This window comes from Ranitomeya variabilis, chromosome 4, assembly GCF_051348905.1.
Source record: "Ranitomeya variabilis isolate aRanVar5 chromosome 4, aRanVar5.hap1, whole genome shotgun sequence".
In the NCBI taxonomy this organism is placed as follows: domain Eukaryota; kingdom Metazoa; phylum Chordata; class Amphibia; order Anura; family Dendrobatidae; genus Ranitomeya; species Ranitomeya variabilis.
This window is the reverse complement of record NC_135235.1, coordinates 614654408-614676667: the sequence shown is the minus strand read 5'-3', so window position 1 is coordinate 614676667 and position 22260 is coordinate 614654408. Positions and strand designations below refer to the sequence as shown.

At 44.4% G+C, this 22260-nt stretch overlaps 1 protein-coding gene and 1 long non-coding RNA gene across 7 annotated transcripts in view; one reads left to right on the top strand and one right to left on the bottom strand.

Moving 5' to 3' along the window:
• The window catches only part of LOC143766061 (uncharacterized), a 34090-nt gene extending 21482 nt beyond the window's left edge, over window positions 1–12608 (top strand). Inside the window, exons 2-3 of the long non-coding RNA XR_013213509.1 lie at window positions 4546–4630; window positions 12490–12608. This is a non-coding gene — a long non-coding RNA (uncharacterized LOC143766061). The remainder of the gene's footprint in view (window positions 1–4545; window positions 4631–12489) is intronic.
• Window positions 9811–22260, bottom strand: part of SLC39A11 (solute carrier family 39 member 11) — a 618770-nt gene continuing 606320 nt past the window's right edge. For all 6 annotated transcript variants that reach the window (XM_077253431.1, XM_077253433.1, XM_077253434.1 and 3 more), the window contains 3 exons: window positions 16467–16565; window positions 12557–12715; window positions 9811–10672 (listed from right to left, as the gene is read on the bottom strand). In XM_077253431.1, coding sequence (XP_077109546.1) covers window positions 10594–10672; window positions 12557–12715; window positions 16467–16565 — 337 coding nt within the window. In that variant the 3' untranslated portion in view covers window positions 9811–10593. The remainder of the gene's footprint in view (window positions 10673–12556; window positions 12716–16466; window positions 16566–22260) is intronic.

The following is a 22260-nucleotide window of genomic DNA, read 5'->3' as shown; positions in this document are numbered from 1 at the left end:
GAAGACCCTCGTTCTGTAACAAAGGAAAAATAAAAAAACAACAATATCTCATACCTTCCCTCGCTCAGGTCAAGTCCCACGAAGTAAATCCATCTGAAGGGGTTAAATCATTTTACAGCCAGAAGCTCTGCTAAAGCAGTGCTCGTGCCTGTAAAACCCCCGGGAATGAATGGATTGGAGGGGAATGACCTGTAGTTACCTTGAGTCGCGGTGAGGCACCCTCTGCTGGATGTCCTCATATGAACTCGAGCCTGGTAAAAGTTCCCACGCTCGAGTTCATATGAGGACATCCAGCAGAGGGCGCATCACCGCGACTCAAGGTAACTACAGGTCATTCCCCTCCAATCCATTCATTCCCTGGGTTTTTACAGGCAGGGGCGGCTGCATTAACAGGCTTCTGCTTGTAAAACTAGTTAACCCTTTCAGATGGATTTACAACGTGGGACAGAACTACGGAAGATAAGGAATATTGTTGTTTGTTTTTTTAAACTTTGTTTCAGGTGACAAAGGGTCTTCAGGTGGATTAAGAGTCTAATAAAATATTACAACAACATGTGTCTTTATTTCATTAAAATACTTTGAAATAATGTGTGTGTGTGTTTTATTAACCATTTCGTACGATTGGATTAATAATGGATAGGTGTCATAATTGACGCCTCTCCATTATTAATCTGGCTTAATGTCACCTTCCAATAGCAAGGTAACATTAACCCTTCATTACCCCATATCCCACCGCTACACGGGAGTGGGAAGAGAGTGGCCAAGTGCCAGAATAGGTGCATCTTCAAGATGTGCCTTTTCTGGGGTGGCTGGGGGCAGATGTTTGTAGCCAGGGGGGCCAATAACCATGGACCCTCTCTAGGCTATTAATATCTGCCCCCAGTCACTGGCTTTACCACTCTGGCGGAGAAAATTGCGCGGGAGCCCACGCCAATTTTTTTCGCCATTTAACCCTTTAATTTAATAGCTAGAGCCCCCAAATTTGACACACAGACACTTCTTACATTACTGAAGAGGAATATGTAATAACAGAAGGGATATGAGATGGTTTACTGTATGTAAACCATGTCTCATATCCTGTCGGGTTTGTGAAGGAGATAGCAGAAGCCGGTAATTGAATTACCGGCTTTTATGCTATCTAGCGCTGCATTAAATATAAATATATATACATAGGTGTCTCACTGACATATATATATGTATATATACCTATTCTATGTGTATATATCTACTCTATTGTAACCTGTCAGTGTGATTTTACTGTACATCACATGCGTTCAAAAAAGCAAATGTGCTTAAAAACGCATGTGTTTACATTGACAGCAATGCGTTTTTTTGTCGCAATCCTTGCGCGATCGAACGCATGCGTTTCCTGGCGGCAAATAGACGCCTCTAGAAATTACTACATGTTGCATTTCCATGCCAAGCCGCAAACGACGAGACGACGCATGCGTCGTCAAACGCGGCAAAACGCGAACAAAAAAAAACGCATGCGTTTTCAATGTTAAATATAGGAAAACATGCGTTTATATGCGGTACAAATGCTGCGGCCACAAACGCAAATGTGAAACCAGCCTTATGTGACACAAAATAGTTAATAAATAACATTACCCACATGTCTACTTTACATCAGCACAATTTTGGAAACAATTTTTTTTTTTTTGTTAGGAAGTTATAAGGGTTACAATTTCACCAGTGATTTCTCATTTTTACAACGAAATTTACAAAACCATTTTTTTTAGGGACCACCTCACATTTTAAGTCAGTTTGAGGGGTCTATATGGCTGAAAATACCCAAAAGTGACACCATTCTAAAAACTGCACCCATCAAGGTACTCAAAACCACATTCAAGAAGTTTATTAACCCTTCAGATGCTTCACAGCAGCAGAAGCAACATGGAAGGAAAAAATTAACATTTAACTTTTTAGTCACAAAAATGATCTTTTAGCAACAATTTTTTTTATTTTCCCAAGGGTAAAAAGAGAAACTGGACCCCAAAAGTTATTGTACAATTTGTCCTGAGTACGCCAATACCCCATATGTGGGGGGGAACCACTGTTTGGGCGCATGACAGGGCTCGGAAGGGAAGGAGCGCCAATTGACTATTTCAACGAAAAATTGGTTCCAATCTTTAGCGGACACCATGTCGCGTTTGTAGAGCCCCTGTGTGCCTAAACATTGGAGCTCCCCCACATGTGACCCCATTTTGGAAACTAGACCCCCCAAGGAACTTACCTAGATGCATAGTGAGCACTTTGAACCCCCAGGTGCTTCACAAATTGATCCGTAAAAATGAAACAGTACTTTTTTTTCACAAAAACATTCTTTTAGCCTCAATTTGTTCATTTCCACATGGGCAACAGGATAAAATGGATCCTAAAATTTATTGGGCAATTTCTCCTGAGTACACCGATACCTCACATGTGGGGGTAAACCACTGTTTGGGCACACGGCAGGGCTCGGAAGGGAAGGAGCGCCATTTGACTTTTTGAATGAAAAATTAGCTCCAATCGTTAGCGGACACCATGTCGCTTTTGGAGAGCCCCTGTGTGCCTAAACATTGGAGCTCCCCCACATGTGACCCCATTTTGGAAACTAGACCTCCCATGGAACTAATCTAGATGTGCGGTGACCACTTTAAACACCAAAGTGCTTCACAGAAGTTTATAACGCAGAGCCGTGAAAATAAAAAATCATTTTTCATTCCTCAAAAATTATTTTTTTAGCCTGCAATTTTTTATTTTCGCAAGGGTAACAGGAGAAATTGGACCCCAATAATTGTTGCCCAGTTTGTCCTGAGTATGTTGGTACCCCATATGTGGGGGTAAACCACTGTTTGGGCGCACGTCAGGGCTCGGAAGGGAGGGAGCACCATTTGACTTTTTGAACGCAAGATTGGCTGGAATCAATGGTGGCGCCATGTTGCGTTTGGAGACCCCTGGTGTGCCTAAACAGTGGAAACCCCTCAATTCTAACTCCAACACACCCCAAACCCTAATCCCAACTCTAGATATAACCCTAATCACATCCCTAACCCCAACACACCCCTAACCACAACCCTAACCTCAACACACCCCTAACCCTAATCCCAACCCTAATCCTAACCCTAATCCCAACCCTAACCACAACCCTAACCCCAACACAACCCTAACCACAAGCCTAATCTTAACCCTATTTCCAACCCTAGCCCTAATTCCAACCCTAACTCTAATTCCAACCCTAACCCTAAGGCTATGTGCCCACATTGCGGATTCGTGAGATTTTTCCCGCACCATTTTTGAAAAATCCGCAGGTAAAAGGCACTGCGTATTACCTGCGGATTTACCGCGGATTTCCAGTGTTTTTTGTGCGGATTTCACCTGCGGATTCCTATTGAGGAACAGGTGTAAAACGGAATCCGCACAAAGAATTGACATGCTGCGGAAAATACAACACAGCGTTTCCGCATGGTATTTTCAGCACCATGGGCACAGCGGATTTGGTTTTCCATAGGTTTACATGGTACTGTAAACCCGATGGAAAACTGCTACGAATCCGCAGCGGCCAATCCGCAGCCAAATCCGTACCATGTGCACATAGCCTAATTCTAACCCTAACTCTAGTTCTAACCCTAATTCTAACCCTAGCCATAACCCTAACCCTAGTGGGGGAATAAAAAAAAAATATTTTCTTTATTTTATTATTGTCCCTACCTATGGGGGTGATAAAGGGGGGGGGGGGTTAATTTACAATTTTGTTATTTTGATCACTGTGATAGGTTTTATCACAGTGATCAATATGTACCTGGAACGAATCTGCCGTCAGGCAGATCCGGCAAGCGCACTGCGCATGCGCCCGCCATTTTGGAAGATGGCGGCACCCATGAAGACAGATGGACACCGGGAGGCTCGGTAAGTATGAGGGAGGGGAGAACGGAGCATGGGGGGATGGGGATCGGAGCACGGGGGGGTGGACAGGAGGACGGGGGGGTGGACAGGAGGACGGAGGGGAGCGGACCACAGTACGGGGCAGAAAGGAGGACTGGGGAGGAGATCGGTGGCGGTGGGGGGGGGCAGATCAGGGTTTCCAGCTATGGCCGATGATATTGCAGCCATGGCTGGATTGTAATATTTCACCACTTTTCATAGGTGAAATATTACAAATTGCTCTGATTGGCTGTTTCACTTTCAACAGCCAATCAGAGCGATCGTAGCCACGGGGGGGCGAAGCCACCCCTCGCCCCCCTGGGCTGAAGTACCACTCCCCCTGTCCCTGCAGATCGGGTGAAATTGGAGTTAGCCCTTTCACCTGATCGGCAAGGGCCGCAATCCCTCAATGATGCCACATAGGCGTCACAGGTCGGATTGGCACCGACTTTCATGACGCCTACGTGGCGTCACAGGTCGGGAAGGGGTTAAGAGAACAGATTTATAATGTATACCAAGAGATGGCACATTTGGAATAACGTTTTTCCTCCTTCCCCTTAGCTTGATACATGTACGTGTATATACTGTATATGTGTATATATGTGTATATATATATATATGTTGATTGTTTGATTAACTTAGAACAGGACAAGACAAGACAAGTTTCATCATCCTCGACAAACTCAACTATTAAAGGACTTCTTCGGAATCTAAGTTTAATATATCGGTAAGACATATGATACCTAATGATACATGCAGTACTTGACTTTCTTAAATTAAATTGGTTATAGAACGCAAATTTACCAGTAGGACCTTAGTAGTTAGTTTCCCCCTTCCTATTCCTTGCCTTTTTCCTTACCCCACCTTATTCCCTCCATTCTGTTAGTATTAATTATATTGTTTTGTATTGTATTATAAAAACTTCATAAAAATTCAGCTGGAAAAAAGGGATGCTAGTTCACTTCAGTGGAGCCATAAAAACATTAATTAGACAGCATTCTTACTCTATAACTAGGTTGTGAGTCTGGGGCTCTTGAGACAGCATTACTATGGATGTCTTTATTGAACTAGTACTCACACCAAGAGATTTCATCAGATAGCTTAACTCGACTGCAGAGGCACGTAAGAAGATTCCAGAAGAAGTTTTATTTTCAAGCTGAACACTTGTATTATGTAAAGGTAGTTGTAGCTGCAACAGTAGCGGCAGCTGCAGTAGGTAAAAAGACAATTCTTAACCAGAAACATATAGAGATGAACCTCAGCCAAAGATGGATGACAAACAAACAATGGCACCAGAGGAAGAGAGGGGTTACTTATGCCAAAGCTGGGCTACAGGGAGAGAGACAGGACAAACTTCTATTAGGCAACAATAAAATGACAATATAACGTATTTTTCGGACTATAAGACACCCTGGACCATAAGACGCACCCCAAATTTTCAGAAGGAAAATGGGGAAAAAATTAATGCGTCAAATGGAGGTCCGTCCTACAGTCCTGAATTCAGCTAACCGGGGGGAATCGGAAGCGCTGGTGGAGCGGAGTCACAGGGGGTGTTTGGTGGTCCGGTGATATGACCCAGACTGGTGTGCAGGTTCGGTAGTGCGGGGGGCTACGGCGACATTTTGTGAAAGCTGGAAGCTCCAACACATCCATTGCTGCAATGCGGTGGTCTCCGGAAAATTCCATCCCAGTTTGGTGATGCAGGGGCCACAGCGACATTTTGTGAAAGCCCGAAGCCCCCGCACTTCTATTGCCTTGATGTTGTGGCCTCCTAGAAAATGGCCGCCGGAGACAGAGCATGCGCAGTTAGAAATCTCGGCAACGAGATCTCAAAGCCGAGATGTCAATCTGCGCATGCGCCGCCTCCAGCGGCCATTTCCAGGAGGCCAGATTGATTCCCCATGCACAGATTGAGCTCTCAGCAACGAGATCTCGGGAGCCGAGATCTCAATCTGCGCATGCGCCACCTCCAGCGGCCATTTTCCAGGAGGCCAGATTGATTCCCCATGCGCAGACTGAGCTCTCGGCAATGAGATCTCGGGAGCTGAGATCTCAATCTGCGCATGCGCCGCCTCCAGCGGCCATTTTCCAGGAGGCCAGATTGATTCCCCATGCGCAGACTGAGCTCTCGGCAACGAGATCTCAGAAGCCGAGATCTCAATCTGCGCACGCGCCACTTCCGGAGGACATTTTCCCGGAGGCCACAGCATCATGTCAACAGAAGTTCGAGGGCTCAGGGCTTTCACAAAATGTCACCAGAGCCCCCCGCACCACGGGAACAATCGCCCGACTCCTGCCACCACGCTAACTGTTAAGTACATTCTGACTATAATACGCACCCCCGCTTTCCCCAAAACATTTTTTGGGGAAAAAGTGCGTCTTAGAGTCTGAAAAATACGGTAATACTGCATGATTCCAAAGTCATTGGACATGACATAGACAGATTTTACACCAATAATAAGTCCTTGTGGATGCTGTATATTGGACCAAGTTCTCTATAAAATTGCCTCCTTACCTTGACAAGCCAGAGCTGGTATGTCACTCTCCATAAGGAGAAACCTTACCCCTTAGACCTCAGTCCAAAGCCTCTCACCTAGCCAAATCAGTTCTCATGCTTCGCACTGACGAGGATCAACAGCCCGAAACACCGTGTCTGCGAATTGAGATACTGATTTGGCTTTTATCCTAAGTCATATTACAAAACTCGTTACAGGGTTTTCTCTGAAGAGGCAGTTTGCAGATTAAATTTCCCATATAAGCATTGCACAGCGAATAAGCCTCATCTTGACAAGCCAGAGCTGGTATGTTAAGGTACCTTCACACTAAACGACTTTGCAGCGATAACGATAGCGATCCGTGACGTTGCAGCGTCCTGGATAGCGATCTCGTTGTGTTTGACACGCAGCAGCGATCAGGATCCTGCTGTGATATCGCTGGTCGTTGCTGAAAGTTCAGAACTTTATTTGGTCGTCAGATCGGCGTGCATCGTCGTGTTTGACAGCAAAAGCAACGATGCCAGCAATGTTTTACAATGGTAACCAGGGTAAATATCGGGTTACTAAGCGCAGGGCCGCGCTTAGTAACCCGATATTTACCCTGGTTACCATTGTAAAAGTAAAAAAAAAAACCACTACATACTCACCCTCTGATGTCTGTCACGTCCCCCGGCGTCCGCGCTGCTGCTCAGAGCTTCCTGCACTGAATGTGTCAGTGCCGGCCGGAAAGCAAAGCACAGCGGTGACGTCACCACTGTGCTCTGTACTGCCGGCGCTTACACAGTGCAGGGAAGCGGACGCCGGGGGACGCGAATGTAAGTATGTAGTGTTTGTTTTTTTACATTTACACTGGTAACCAGGGTAAACAACGGGTTACTAAGCGCGGCCCTGCACTTAGCAACCCGATGTTTACCCTGGTTACCCGGGGACTTCGGCATCGTTGGTCGCTGGAGAGCTGTCTGTGTGACAGCTTTCCAGCGACCAAACAGCGACGCTGCAGCGATCGGCATCGTTGTCGATATCGCTGCAGCGTCGTTTAGTGTGAAGGTACCTTTACTTTCCATCTGGCGAATATAAGAAACTTTTAAATATATCTTATCAGCTATCAAAGTTATTAGACACTTTCCGCCCCATTTCCCAAACTCACCATCCACACTAAATACCTGTTAGAATCCTTCCTGCTTAAGTCAAGATGGACTTCCAGATCAGTGAAGGACCATGTTACAGCTGCCTATTGAAATCTATGGAAAAGGGAGCAGAAAGAGGCACAGAAAAAAGTTTAGCCGAACCTTTTCGGTTAGTGTTTGATCTCACTCCAGAGCTGGATTCACAGTAACACTGCTCAATACTGCTATATAATGTCCTCTATGTTGCTGCTGATTCAAAATATGTGATATACATAGATAGTGAAGCAAGAATCCCTTATATTTCTATGGGTGCAGTGTATGGGAGACATCATTGAGCTCTAGGCTAGCTGCTGAGACAACTGGAAATTAAAAAATAGAGGAAAAAATTGTGAAAAATACAGGATACAAGTCATATACTGTCCAGAAATGGTGTTATGCCTCATAGACACTCACCCCAGCTTATTATAAACAGTAAACTGCACTGACAGGCACGCTTTTAGAACTTTAATTTCTCACTATACAACTTGAATATATTTTCATGCAACCATTGTGTTTAGTGAAGACCTTCCTGATGCTCAGGTAATTGCATCCTTTATTTACCAGGCACAGCTCCATACTGGTAAACTAGTACCAGTATTAGAGTTTAGCAAAGCTATATTGAATGCATGAAGCGGAGCTTTAATACTAGGCACATCCACTAATAAAAAGATGGAGGCCATTGGATTAAAAAATAAAAAAATGGATAACCCCTTTAAGGAAAATCCCTGATTTAAAAATGAACCATCTGTCCTCGTTATGATGAGGACATCAGACGACAGCTTCCCTGACTCCTCTTCTCGAGGAAAATTAGTCTGTGAGTACTTTATTGCATTCGGCAGACCAATGGCTGAGAGAAGAAAGCAGACATCTGAGCTAAATAATAGGGGCTGATAATGGTATAGGAATACAACGTCTTTTAAACTCGGGAAGTGAAAACTTTTTTTAAAGTGGAACCAGCTTTAGGAAACTCAGACGGTTTTAAAATGCTAAAAAAGATGTCAAGCGACTTTCATCTGTATATTTGGACTCTCCGTAGACTTCTTTATTTCAAGCAGAACTTGCCTAAAGAATCATCCGCTTTCTTCTTTAACCATTTTGCATAGTCTGAAGCTGTTAAAAGATGATCAATAGATTGAACATCGTATGGAGCGATATGACATAGAAATCAATCTTTTGAGCTTTTTTTTTCAGGCATATTTCAAAGCAGACACACCTAAAAGACGTCATGTGCACATACCCTAATATAAGGCCTATAATGCTGTCCGTTCGGCTCTGTAGGCCTGCAGCTGAGCCAGTACTCGCGTCTGAGACTGGCCTTAAACATCTGATCTGGGGTAGTTCCCAGTTGTTTCCCCATAGACTGTAGATACAGATAAGGCTACTTTCACACTAGCGTTAACTGCAATCCGTCACAATGCGTCGTTTTGCAGAAAAAACGCATCCTGCAAAAGTGCTTGCAGGATGCGTTTTTTCTCCATTGACTAACATTAGCGACGGATTGCCACACGTTGCAACCGTCATGAGACGGTTGCGCCGTGTTGTGGCGGTCCGCCGGGAGCAAAAAACGTTACATGTAACGTTTTTTGCTCCCGACGGTCCGCTTTTTCCGACCGCACATGCGCGGCCGGAACTCCGCCCCCACCTCCCCGCACTTCCCCGCATCTCACAATGGGGCAGCGGATGCGCTGGAAAAATGCATCCGCTGCCCCCGTTGTGCGGCGGAGACAACGCTAGCGTTGGTGACCTCAGCCCGACGCACTGCGACGGGCCGAGCCCGACGCTAGTGTGAAAGTAGCCTAAATCATGTAGATAATGGCCCTGAAGCTCGTGACGGGTAAGATCACTATGCAGATGTGAGGGCTCTCCTACTTAGTTGTAGAGATCAAGGGTAGGAAGAACAACAGGACATATGTCTGTAACCTTTCACTTTTGTTTAGGAATTCACTTTGTTACTATTGTATCTGATTTAATCAAAGAAACATGCAGATAGATCACCGTGACTGAATGATGGCGGGAAGGATAAAAACTACAATTATGTTATATTCGTCTATACCAGGGGTCTTTACTTACCTTATGAGCCACATTCAGCCCAAGTAAGAAGATCCTTATGATGTTTTGTCTAATGTCTATGTATAAGAGTCTATGGCTTTCTAGCTGAGGTGACACTACAGCTCCCAGCATTTACTGACCACTGTCATTACAGGATTGGGTGATGCACAATGTACAGAACAAACACAATGACGACATAAAACTCTGCAGCTTTTATTTGGTCCCTCACATCACTGGTGTCCGTATATTCCAGGGCCTCCATGTAGTAGAGATGAAACATTCGAGGACAAGTCATACAGTTCTGTTGTTGTACGGCATACTCTTGTTCACACGTAGTAGGCCAAAGCAAATAAATAAAACCGCCACATAACATATAGAAGCCTGGACGTGTGATCATGGAAGAAGACATGGTTTCCTTCTATCTTCCAAGCCTGAAATAGCGGATATCATGGAGGAATGTACAAATCATGGTTCCTCTCTGGCCCAATAATAAAACTTCATGAGCTTGTCAGTGTTCTGGTCCGATGTCGGGACGGTTTTGATCTAACAATAGTCTGGAAATTGCTGCCATTTTGGAGAGTTCTTTTTGGTCACTCAATTTGCATACTTATGATGTCTCTGGTGTGAATTAATCCACCAGGTTGATGCGTACATCTGGTGGTCCATAAATTGGTGGCACATCCTGACATGGCTGCACCTAGTACCGTCCCATTAACTTAGTACAACAGCTCGGTCTGGCGGAATGAACGGACCGCATGGTCTTACACATTTCATCACCTTCTATAAATCATCCCCCAACTAATAATATATTACACCCAAAATATTATATCAATCAACGCAACCCAACATTCATTTCTGCAGAAATCAACTCTGATCTGCGATCGCTCCTCCAATCATCACCGTTCATTTATAAAACTACTATTGTTCACAAAGTGTAAACATGAGGGACATGGCGCCCAGCACCTCCTCTTCTCCTGTCATTAACTCAGGCCGACATCCAAGGACATCATCACTACAAAGCCCAGGATACAGGTCCATGAGGCCAGCTTACCATTACCTCTGCAATAAAAGGAAAGATGCATCAGTTATGGTGTATGATCACAAACATATATGTGTAATGTACAACCTCGGTATCAGAGCATAGGATGCGCTACTGACAACTATATGCAAAGTGTATTGGGACTGAGCATTCACTCTCTTTAAATGTGCGGTGTAAAAAGCTTCTTAAAGGGAATGACCTTATGTAAAAATCAGGTTTCAGAGTCTAAAATCCAGGATCCTCCTCTTTCTGTACAATGACTGATAACACTTCTATATACAGTACATAACATGATCCACCATTGACAATAGATGATGTCACAGCTCACCTCCTCCCCCTCCTGTACAATGACTGATAACACCTCTATACACAGTAGATAATACATGGTCCACCATTCACAATAGGTGATGTCACAGCTCACCTCCTCCCCCCTCTTGTACAATGACAGATAACACCTCTAAATAAAGTAGATAGCACAGGATCTACCATTCACAATAGGTGATGTCACAGCTCACCTCCTCCTGTACAATGACTGATAACACCTCTATATACAGTAGATAACTCAGGGTCCACCATTCACAATAGGTGATGTCACAGCTCACCTCCTCCCCCTCCTGTACAATGACTAATAATACCTCTATATACAGTAGATAACACAGGATCCACCATTCACAATAGGTGATATCACAGCTCACCTCCTCTACAATGACAGATAACACCTCTATATACAGTAGATAACACAGGATCCACCATCCACAGTAGGTGATGTCACAGCTCACCTTCTCCTCATGTACAATGACTGGTAACACCTCTATATACAGTAGATAATACATGATCCATGATTCACAATAGGTGGTGTCACAGCTCACCTCCTCCTCCTCCTGTACGATGACTGATAACACCTCTATATACAGTAGATAACAAAATCCACCATTCACAGTAGGTGGTGTCACAGCACACCTCCCCCCCTTCTGTATAATGACTGATAACACCTCTATATACAGCAGATAATGTATGGTCCACCATTCACAATAGGTGATGTCACAGTTCACCTCCTCCCCCCTCTTGTACAATGACAGATAACACCTCTATATACAGTAGAAAATACAGGATCCACCATTCACAATAGATGATGTCACAGCTCACCTCCTCCTGTACAATGACTGATAACACCTCTATATACAGTAGATAACTCAGGGTCCACCATTCACAATAGGTGATGTCACAGCTCACCTCCTCCCCCTCCTGTACTATGACTGATAACACCTCCATATACAGTAAATAACTCAGGGTCCACCATTCACAATAGGTGGTGTCACAGCTCACCTCCTCCCCCTCCTGTACAATGACTGATAAAACCTCTTTATACAGTGGAATAGACAAGATCTATCATTCACATTAGATGATGTCACAGCTCACCTCCTCCTCCTGTACAATGACTGATAACACTTCTATATAGAATAATGCAGGGTCCATCATACCAGTCACTATCACTGCTAATGTGCATGTGTTCAACAAAGAAGTAGGACTCTGATATTACTCATATATTAGGCCAAGTGAGCAATGTGAGAATTTGCAAGATTTTTCTTTTAGTACAAATATCAAATAAAAAAAAAAAAAAAAAAAAAAAATGTAATATAAAAAAATTACATTTCACAGAAAAACCTGGTGTAAACAATAGGCGATTTTGTGACGTCCCATGTCCTGTAAATAAGCTCTGGTCCATGTTACACTGGTAATTGTTGCTTGTTCTGAACAGAAATAGCCGTTGCCCTGTGTATGATCTGCACCGGCCATTTCGGTAAATATGATGAATAATGATCTCTCTCATTCGCAGGGCGACTGTATAACCCGGACCCTAGGTGTTACCCTGGAAAGTCTCCAGCTGCTTCCTGTATTCTTACCCAGTTTGTGCTTCCGGAATAATGTCATCCATTACCACGTACACCATGGCGCCTGCAGCGAAGGCTAAAGCGTACGGCAACAGTGGTTCCGCCAGGGATATGGCTACAGCTCCTAGTACACCAGCAATGGGCTCAACCATGCCGCTGAGCTGCCCGTACCTGTCAACGAGAGGACATGATCACTTAACATCTTTACTGCTATACTAGACTGTGGTGGCCTGTGGGCAAGCATTATAATAATGTATCCAGGTGACGTGATATACGGAAGCGGAGTTACTAATCCGGTCCTACATTTACACAGCCTACAAATGCGCCAAATTCACAGTGACTGATGCGTGATGACACGTGGTGCATCTTCAGACACTAACTTTACATCAGTTCTTAGTTGGCTTAGGCTACTTTCACACTTCTCCGTCGGTACGGGCCCGTCGCCATGCGTCGGGCTGACGTACCGACGGACGCTGTGAAATAACTGCAAGACGAGGGCAGCGGATGCAGTTTTACAACGCATCCGCTGCCCATTCTGCAGTCCGGGGAGGAGGGGGCAGAGTTTCGGCCGCGACGCACAAAAAAAGTCACATGGAACTTTTTTTGGGCCGACAAACCGCCAAAACACGACGCATCCGTCGCACGACAGATTCGACGTGTGGCAATCCGTAGCAATGCGTCGCTAATGCAAGTCTATGGAGAAAAAACGCATCCTGCGGGCAACTTTGCAGGATGCATTTTTTCTCCAAAACGACGCATTGCTACGTCCGCCAGAAGATGCAAGTGTGAAAGTAGCCTTACTTTGTTCCACTTTTTTTGTGCATTTTGGCCTTTTAACTTACCCTTTTTACTTTTTTGTGACTCATTTGACAAAGACATAGTGTCTAAAACACAACATAAGGAAAGGTTCATATTTTTTTTTGCCCCCAGGTCTAGGCTTGAATAAACAAGTGTGATGCAGTGACCCCTGCTACAGGTAGGGGGCGCTGCATGGTCTTCTCGGGATATGCATGGAGGCCATAGGAACGCATGGCAATTGCAGGCATAACTGTGATGATGAGTTAAAGTCCGGCATTATTGTGAATGGCTGGTATGTGTGTCACAGAGGAAGATACTCTGCACTGTCAGCCTGAGGTAAGGATGTTCTGGGACCTGTAGTCCCACAAGTAACTGTGTTGTGTTTGTATAATTATGAAGGGAGGCTGGCAGGGCAAGTTATGAGATATGGGCGGGTCAAACTAGCCACACACACACACTCCCATCTAGGGGAGTGGCTACAGCTTGATAATATGACCAGGGTGTGGGTCACATGTTCCTGTATGGTCTCTGAGTGTGGACCTGAATGGTCTATGCTGGAAGGTCCTGGAGAGCCTTTGTGTTGGGAGTGCCGTCTCCCTGAATGGCACATGGTGGGGCTTTGGACCTGGTGGCCTGGGGTGTTGGACAAATGTACTGAATAGCTCCTGGAAAGGCCACATGCCTCTGTGTTGGACGGTCCCAGGTGGGATGGACGTCCTGAAGAGCACAGTGTGATCGTGGACCTGGACGGTCTGTGTTGGGGAAGCTACCGTCCTTCGTTGGGTCTGGACTGACTGAGGTGTGCCAGTCAGGCAAGTTGGTGATCCCTGTGAGGCAGCTTTTCCCAGGAGAGAGGACTGACAAGGAGTCAGCATGTGGAGCAGGAGCTCCCGTAAGGTACCTCAATAGACTGTTGGTGCTTATGATGTTCTATGAACTGTGTGGTAACCCACGGCAACTGGTCAGGAGAGGACCAGCGTGTTTAGTTGCCGCAGATTAATGATGCAAGCTAATGATGAAGTAACGGACTATGTGTAAGCCAATGATGTGTAACCTGACTTACGGTGTGGTTTATGCTGTATAAAATAAACCATATGGATTGTTTTTGTGGAGAAAACCGTGCTTGAGTGCTTGAATCCCGTGCCAAGCGAGTATTCCCCAACGTGTTAGTGAGCGCTATCTCACACAAGGAAATCTCAATGGTCCGAGAGTGAGAAGCTGAGACTAATAAATGCAAAATGAATGAACAAATTAGAAATGTGAATCACATCGATATTTGGTGATCACCCTTTGCCTGCATCAATTCTTCTAGGTACTTGTCAGTTGCACACAATTTCTGAAGGAGCTCAGCAGGAGGATGCTCCAAACTTCTTGAGAAGTAATTACAAATCTTCTGTGGATGTCACTTGAACAAATTCTTCTATCTCTTCATGTGATCCCAGACAGACTGGATGATGTAAGATCAGGGCTCTGTGGGGCCAGATGATCACTTCCAGGACTCATTCTTCTTTATGCTGAGGATATTTGTTAATTACATTGGCTGGATGTTTGGGGCCGTTGTCCCACTGCAGAATAAGTTTGGAGCCAATCAGACGCCTCACTGATGGTATTTCATGCTGGATAAGTATCTGGCAGTATTTTGCAGCCTTGAGGACACAATTAATCCTAAAAAAACCCCAATTCCATATGCTCTTCAGTCTTTCAGTGAAGAAACTGCCTTCTCTTACAGCCAAATATTTTACATTTTGACTTCAGTCTTGAGCACCTGCGGCCATATTTCTGCATGCCAGTTTCTGTTTTCCGGTATAGTTGAGTTGCTTGGTCTTGTTTCCATGTTGAAGATATGGGTTTTTGTCTGCAATTCTTCCATGAAGACCATTTGTGGCCAGACTTCACCAAGCTGTATATGGGTCCCGCTGGTTGCTGCCAGTTCTCAGCTGATGGCACTGCTGGACATCTTCAAATTTCGAAGGGAAGTTTACTTGGGTGACCATTGCATTAATCACACTTAACACTGCCCATTTTTTATGGCTGAGAAATACAGGCGGATAGTCACCCATTATGTAATACCATCAGGGGGCATCTGATTTGTCTCCAAATTTATTTTACAGCAGGACAATGACCCCAGTCACCAGTTTTTCATGTATGAACCAATTCCAGGACTTCCCTCAGTGCCTGTGCTGCACTCCAGAAAGTTGTATATTATGACCTGACTCCCTTTTACATTCCCCAAAAGACCATTTGCCGTGCCCCAGCGAAGTATGCAAATTCGACGGTCTGGTCTGATGAGCGTCATCTGTCTCTCCACTCCCCTGCTAAACACTGTCTTCCCGCTGTGATTAATGTGGATGACGCCTAAAACTTAACTGCGCATGCGCCATCATGTCTTTCTGACTCCTACTTACTAAAACCATTTCACCCATGTTGTTTTGTTGACTGCCACCGGAATTAAACTCTATTCCAGCAGCCGAGAACAAAACATGTGAAATATGGTTCCGGTAAGCATGAACTGGAAAGATATGTTGTGCCACATGCGCAGTTAGGTTTTAGGCTCTGCCCTCAGTAGGCAGAGCAAAGTGCGCCTGTGTGAGGTGGTGATGTCCCTGCGCAGGTGCAAGATTTCATTCGGCTATCTGGATGACGCAGGACATGTCATCCACATCAATCACAGCGTGACGACGGCGTTTAGCAGTGGAGAGGAGGGACAGGCAATGCTGCAATGGCTCCCATCGTAACAGAACAAAACTGTGTGCAAGTGATGAATGCAAGGGGCGGTCACCAAATCTTCATGTGATTTCTGTTTTGTTTGCTGATAAAAATAAACTATTAACACTTCTATTTTTTTAATCATTCATAGTTTGAGCATTTTTTTCCACATTTGCCTAAAACTTTTGCACAGTAGTGTTATATTCATTATGAACTAACTTGGTAACAGTCTTCATTTTGCCGGAATAATCTTGTTTACCAAATTGCAAAAAAGAAGCAGGGTTTTAGGAAATTAATGCCCAAAAGTGTAGGTTTTGGGGTGTGTTTTGCCATTGTTTAAGTGTTCTGAATTTGACACTTGACTGTAGATTGCAATAGATCTGATGAAGCAAAAATATAGTGAACAGAGTGAACTTACCAAAATGCCTTCCATGTAGACACTCCTGCCCCTCGGAGCGGAAGGCTGACTGCAAGGCCTTCTGGGAAATTCTGTATCCCTATTCCCACAGCTAAATTCCTAAAAAATAATAATACAATCTAATGATGTACACGACCTGTCACATATACCGTCTGGCACAATCTCATACGCTAGATCACGTCATTATTTGAATTCTCTACATGTAGTGTTAGTGTGATGATCCCTGCAGACAAGGCTTCTCCTCAGGGTGACCCCGATGTGGAGGACGTGCTAACTGACATCACCTCCTCTCGTAGTCTCTCCTTCGCACGTCTCCAGGTGAGTTTCGCTGTATCACGTAAGCCAGGCCTACATTTTGGCATCTGCAGTGTATTTATGGTGTATGGAGACACCTCCCATTACCTGGAGACTGCACCCTATGACACCTGAGATGGGACGTTAGAGATGTAGCGCACTAGATTCCTTCTAAGACAATCTACTAATATCTATCTTGACAGAAGTTGCTAGAAAGGGACATTTGTGCCTTGTCCAAATCCTTGGGTTGTGCTACTGCAAAAACAATTAGTTGGAAAAAAAAAACCTGGGCAATGTAAAATGAAAACGAACAGATGAGGCCATTTGCCGGCCAGCGCTCACCACAGCTGACAGAGTCACTCAGAGTGCAGTGGAAATAACCTCAGGGAACCGCACTTCCACAATGGCCTCCGCCCATCAAAGGGGTTAATTATACGGTCCTGTTACCCAAAGTGCAGCTGATTACAGCTCCGAGTCACAGAGCTTTCACTCCTGGCTTCGTTCACAATGAGCCTGTTCTTCCAGACAGGATCCAGACCACGGAGGAATCTAAATATCCCTCCTTTTCTCTCACATCTGAAATAACATGCGGGTTCCGCTCCGCCATCTTTCTCTCAAAGGCCGGCCCGGCTCCCATCACCTGAACTAACACAACATGCACTGAGTCTCACCCTGCTGCTCCCAGTGCCACCTCCTGCCACAGGAAGCCTGAGGTTGGATACTCTGGGCAAATGGTTACTAAAACATCTGGATTTCCTGGCATATAGGACCGTATTGTTAGTGGAGTGAGTATGAGCGCGGATGAGGGGACGAATATATCTACAGAAGGAGAGCAGGTGTAGAGAGCGGGAGGAGGTCACAAGAATATCTACACATTACGGTACCTGGGAATCAAAGATGTCCACTAAATAATTGCACAAATTTTACTACTTTAAGGCTGTATGCACACGTTCAGGATTTTTCAAGTTTTTTTTCACTATAAAAATGCGATAGAACCGCAAAAAACGCATACATTAAGCATCCTATTATTAGAATGCAATCCGCAATTTTTCTGCACATGTTGCGTTTTTTTCCACGGCGGAATCGCATTCCAGAAAAAAACGCAGCATGTTCATTCTTTGTGCGGAATCGCTGGGATTCCGCACACATAGGAATGCATTGATCTGCTTACTTTCCGCATGTGGCTATGCCCACCATGTGGGAAGTAAGCGGATCATGTGCAGTTGGTACCCAGGGTGGAGGAGAGGAGACTCTCCTCCAGGCCCTGGGAACCTTATAATTGTTAAAAAAAAAGAATTAAAATAAAAAATCGTGATATTCTCACCTTCCGGCATCCCTCGCAGTGTTCCCGCTCCTCACGATGCTTCCGTTCCCAGTGATGCTTTGCGGCAATGACCTGTGATGACGTAGCGGTCTCGCGAGACCGCTACGTCATCTGGGGTAATTGCCGCGAGGCATTACTGGGAACTGGAGCATCGCGAGGAGCGGGAACACTGCGAGGGATGCCGGAAGGTGAGAATATCACGATTTATTATTTTTAAAATTATTTTTAACATATCTTTTTACTTTTGATGCTGCATAGGAAGCATCAATAGTGAAAAGTTGGTCACACTTGTCAAACACTATGTTTGACAAGTGTGACCAACCTGTCAATCAGTTTTCCAAGCGATGCTACAGATCGCTTGGAAAACGCTAACATTCTGCAAGCTAGTTACGCTTGTAAAACGCTACTGTTTAGCGGGAAAACGCATGCCAATTCCGCATGCGTTTTACCTGCGGCACAGTAGCGGAATTGCCCCGGAAATTTTGGACGTGTGCACATACCCTAAAGCTTCGTGTTCATTCCTAATCTGTATCGAACACCAACCATAACCACAGAGTAGAACGCCCATAATCTAAAGTAATGTTCGATGGCTTATCTTCAAATACTCATGTCATTTCCTACTTATGGAATTGGCCAAAATGCTTAGGGTATATGTGCACATGATGTATTTTTCAGGCGGCTTCTGCCTTGAAGCCACCTGAAAAAGCGCTAAAATGCATAAAAAAAGAATTACCATATGCACAACAATATCAAGACATATTCCATCTTTTGTCACTTCTTTTAACTTCTTCAGGACTCAAAAAGCCATGAAGATGCTAAAAAGAAGTGATCGGACCATTTTTTTGGCGGCTTCCGCTTTAAAGCCGTCACTACGTTATATATGGAATTTAAAACAAAACATTGGCAGCAAATTTACCACAAAATGCGTCCAAGGAGATGTCAGAGCAGACACCAACAGCATTTCCCTGAAGCGCCTTCTGCTTGAAAAACAATGTGGGTATACCAGCATCAAAAACTACTGCACATCCCTTAACTCCTTCATGACCCAGGCTATTTTGGCCTTAATGACCTTGCCGTTTTTTGCAATTCTGACCAGTGTCCCTTTATGAGGTAATAACTCAGGAACGCTTCAACAGATCCTAGCAATTCTGAGATTGTTTTTTCGTGACATATTGGGCTTCATGTAAGTGGTAAATTTAGGTCGATAATTTCTGAGTTTATTTGTGAAAAAAATGGAAATTTGGCAAAAATTTTGAAAATTTCGCCATTTTCACATTTTGAATTTTTATTCTGTTAAACCAGAGAGTTATGTGATACAAAATAGGTAATAAATAACGTTTCCCACATGTCTACTTTACATCAGCACAATTTTGGAAACAAATTTTTTTTTTGCTAGGAAGTTATAAGGGTTAAAATTTGACCAGTGATTTCTCATTTTTACAACAAAATTTACAAAACCATTTTTTTTAGGGACCACATCACATTTGAAGTCAGTTTGGGGGTTCTAAATGGCTGAAAATACCCAAAAGTGACACCATTCTAAAAACTGCACCCCTCAAGGTGCTCAAAACCACATTCAAGAGGTTTATTAACCCTTCAGGTGTTTCACAGCAGCAGAAGCAACATGGAAGTAAAAATTAACTTTTTAGTCACAAAAATGATCTTTTAGCGAAATTTTTTTTATTTTCCCAAGGGTAAAAGGAGAAACTGGACCACGAACGTTGTTGTCCAATTTGTCCTGAGTACGCTGATACCTCATATGTGGGGGTAAACCACTGTTTGGGCGCACGGCAGGGCTCGGAAGGGAAGGAGCGCCATTTGACTTTTTCAATGAAAAATTGGCTCCAATCTTTAGCGGACACCATGTCGCGTTTGGAGAGCCCCCGTGTGCCTAAACATTGGAGCTCCCCCACAAGTGACCCCATTTTGGAAACTAGACCCCCCAAGGAACTTATCTAGAAGCATATTGAGCACTTTAAACCCCCAGGTGCTTCACAAATTGATCCGTAAAAATGAAACAGTACTTTTTTTTCACAAAAAAATTATTTTAGCCTCAGTTTTTTCATTTTCACATGGGCAACAGGATAAAATGGATCCTAAAATTTGTTGTTTTCTCCTGAGTACACCGATACTTCACATGTGGGGGTAAACCACTGTTTGGGCACATGGTAAGGCTCGGAAGGGAAGGAGCACCATTTGACTTTTTGAATGGAAAATTAGCTCCAATCGTTAGCGGACACCATGTCGCATTTGGAGAGCCCCTGTGTGCCTAAACATTGGAGCTCCCCTACAAGTGACCCCATTTTGGAAACTAGACCCCCCAAGGAACTTATCTAGATGCATAGTGAGCACTTATAACCCCCAGGTGCTTCACAGAAGTTTATAACGCAGAGCCGTCAAAATAAAAAATAATTTTTCTTTCCTCAAAAATGATTTTTAGCCCAGAATTTTTTATTTTCCCAAGGGTAATAGGAGAAATTGGACCCCAAATGTTGTTGTCCAGTTTGTCCTGAGTACGATGATACCCCATATGTGGGGGTAAACCACTGTTTGGGCGCACCGCAGGGCTCGGAAGGGAAGGCACGCCATTTGGCTTTTTGAATGGAAAATTAGCTCCAATCATTAGCGGACACCATGTCGCGTTTGGAGAGCCCCTGTGTGCCTAAACATTGGAGCTCCCGCACAAGTGACCCCATTTTGGAAACTAGACCCCCCAAGGAACTTATCTAGAAGCATAGTGAGCACTTTGAACCCCCAAGTGCTTCACAGAAGTTTATAACGCAGAGCCATGAAAATAAAAAATAATTTTTCTTTTCTCAAAAATGATTTTTTAAGCCCACAATTTTTTATTTTCCCAAGGGTAACAGGAGAAATTGGACCCCAAAAGTTGTTGTCCAGTTTCTCCTGAGTACGCTGATACCCCATATGTGGGGGTAAACCACTGTTTTGGCACACGTCGGGGTTTGGAAGGGAAGTAGTGACGTTTTGAAATGCAGACTTTGATGGAACGCTCTGCGGGCGTCAGGTTGTGTTTGCAGAGCCCCTGATGTGCCTAAACAGTAGGAACTCCCCACAAGTGACTCCATTTTGGAAACTAGACCCCCAAGGGAACTTATCTAGATGTGTGGTGAGCACTTTGAACCCCCAAGTGCTTCACAGAAGTTTATAACGCAGAGCCGTGAAAATAATAAATGTGTTTCCTTTCCTCAAAAATATTTTTTTAGCCCAGAATTTTTTATTTTTGCAAGGGTAACAGGAGAAATTTGACCCCAAAAGTTGTTGTCCAGTTTCTCCTGAGTACGCTGATACCCCATATGTGGGGGTAAACCACTGTTTGGGCACATGCTGGGGCTCGGAAGGGAAGTAGTGACGTTTTGGAATGCAGACTTTGATGGAATGGTCTGCGGGCATCATGTTACGTTTGCAGAGCCCCTGATATGCCTAAACAGTAGAAACCCCCCACAAGTGACCCCATTTTGGAAACTAGACCCCCCAAGGAACTTATCTAGATGTGTGGTGAGCACGTTCAACCCCCAAGAGCTTCACAGAAGTTTACAACGCAGGGCCGTGAAAACAAAAAATCATTTTGTTTTCCTCAAAAAAGATGTTTTAGCAAGCAATTTTTTATTTTCACAAGGGTAACAGGAGAAATTGGGCCCCAATATTTGTTGCCCAGTTTGTTGTGAGTGTGCTGGTACCCCATATGTAAGGGTAAACCACTGTTTGGGCACAAGTCAGGGCTCGGAAGGGAAGTAGTGACATTTGAAATGCAGACTTTGATGGAATGGTCTGCGGGCATCACGTTGCATTTGCAGAGCCCCTGATGTGCCTAAATAGTAGAAACACCCCACAAGTGACCCCATTTTGGAAACTAGACCCCCGAAGGATCTTATCTAGATGTGTGGTGAGCACTTTCAACCCCCAAGTGCTTCACAGAAGTTAATAACGCAGAGCCGTGAAAATAAAAAAATAATTGTTCTTTCCTCAAAAATGATGTTTTAGCAAGTAATTTTTTATTTTTGCAAGGGTAACAGGAAAAATTGGACCCCAACAGTTGTTGCCCAGTTTGTCCTGAGTACGCTGGTACCCCAAATGTGGGGGTACACCACTGTTTGGGCGCACGTCGGGGCTTGGAAGGGAGGGAGCACCATTTGACTTTTTGAACGCAAGATTGGC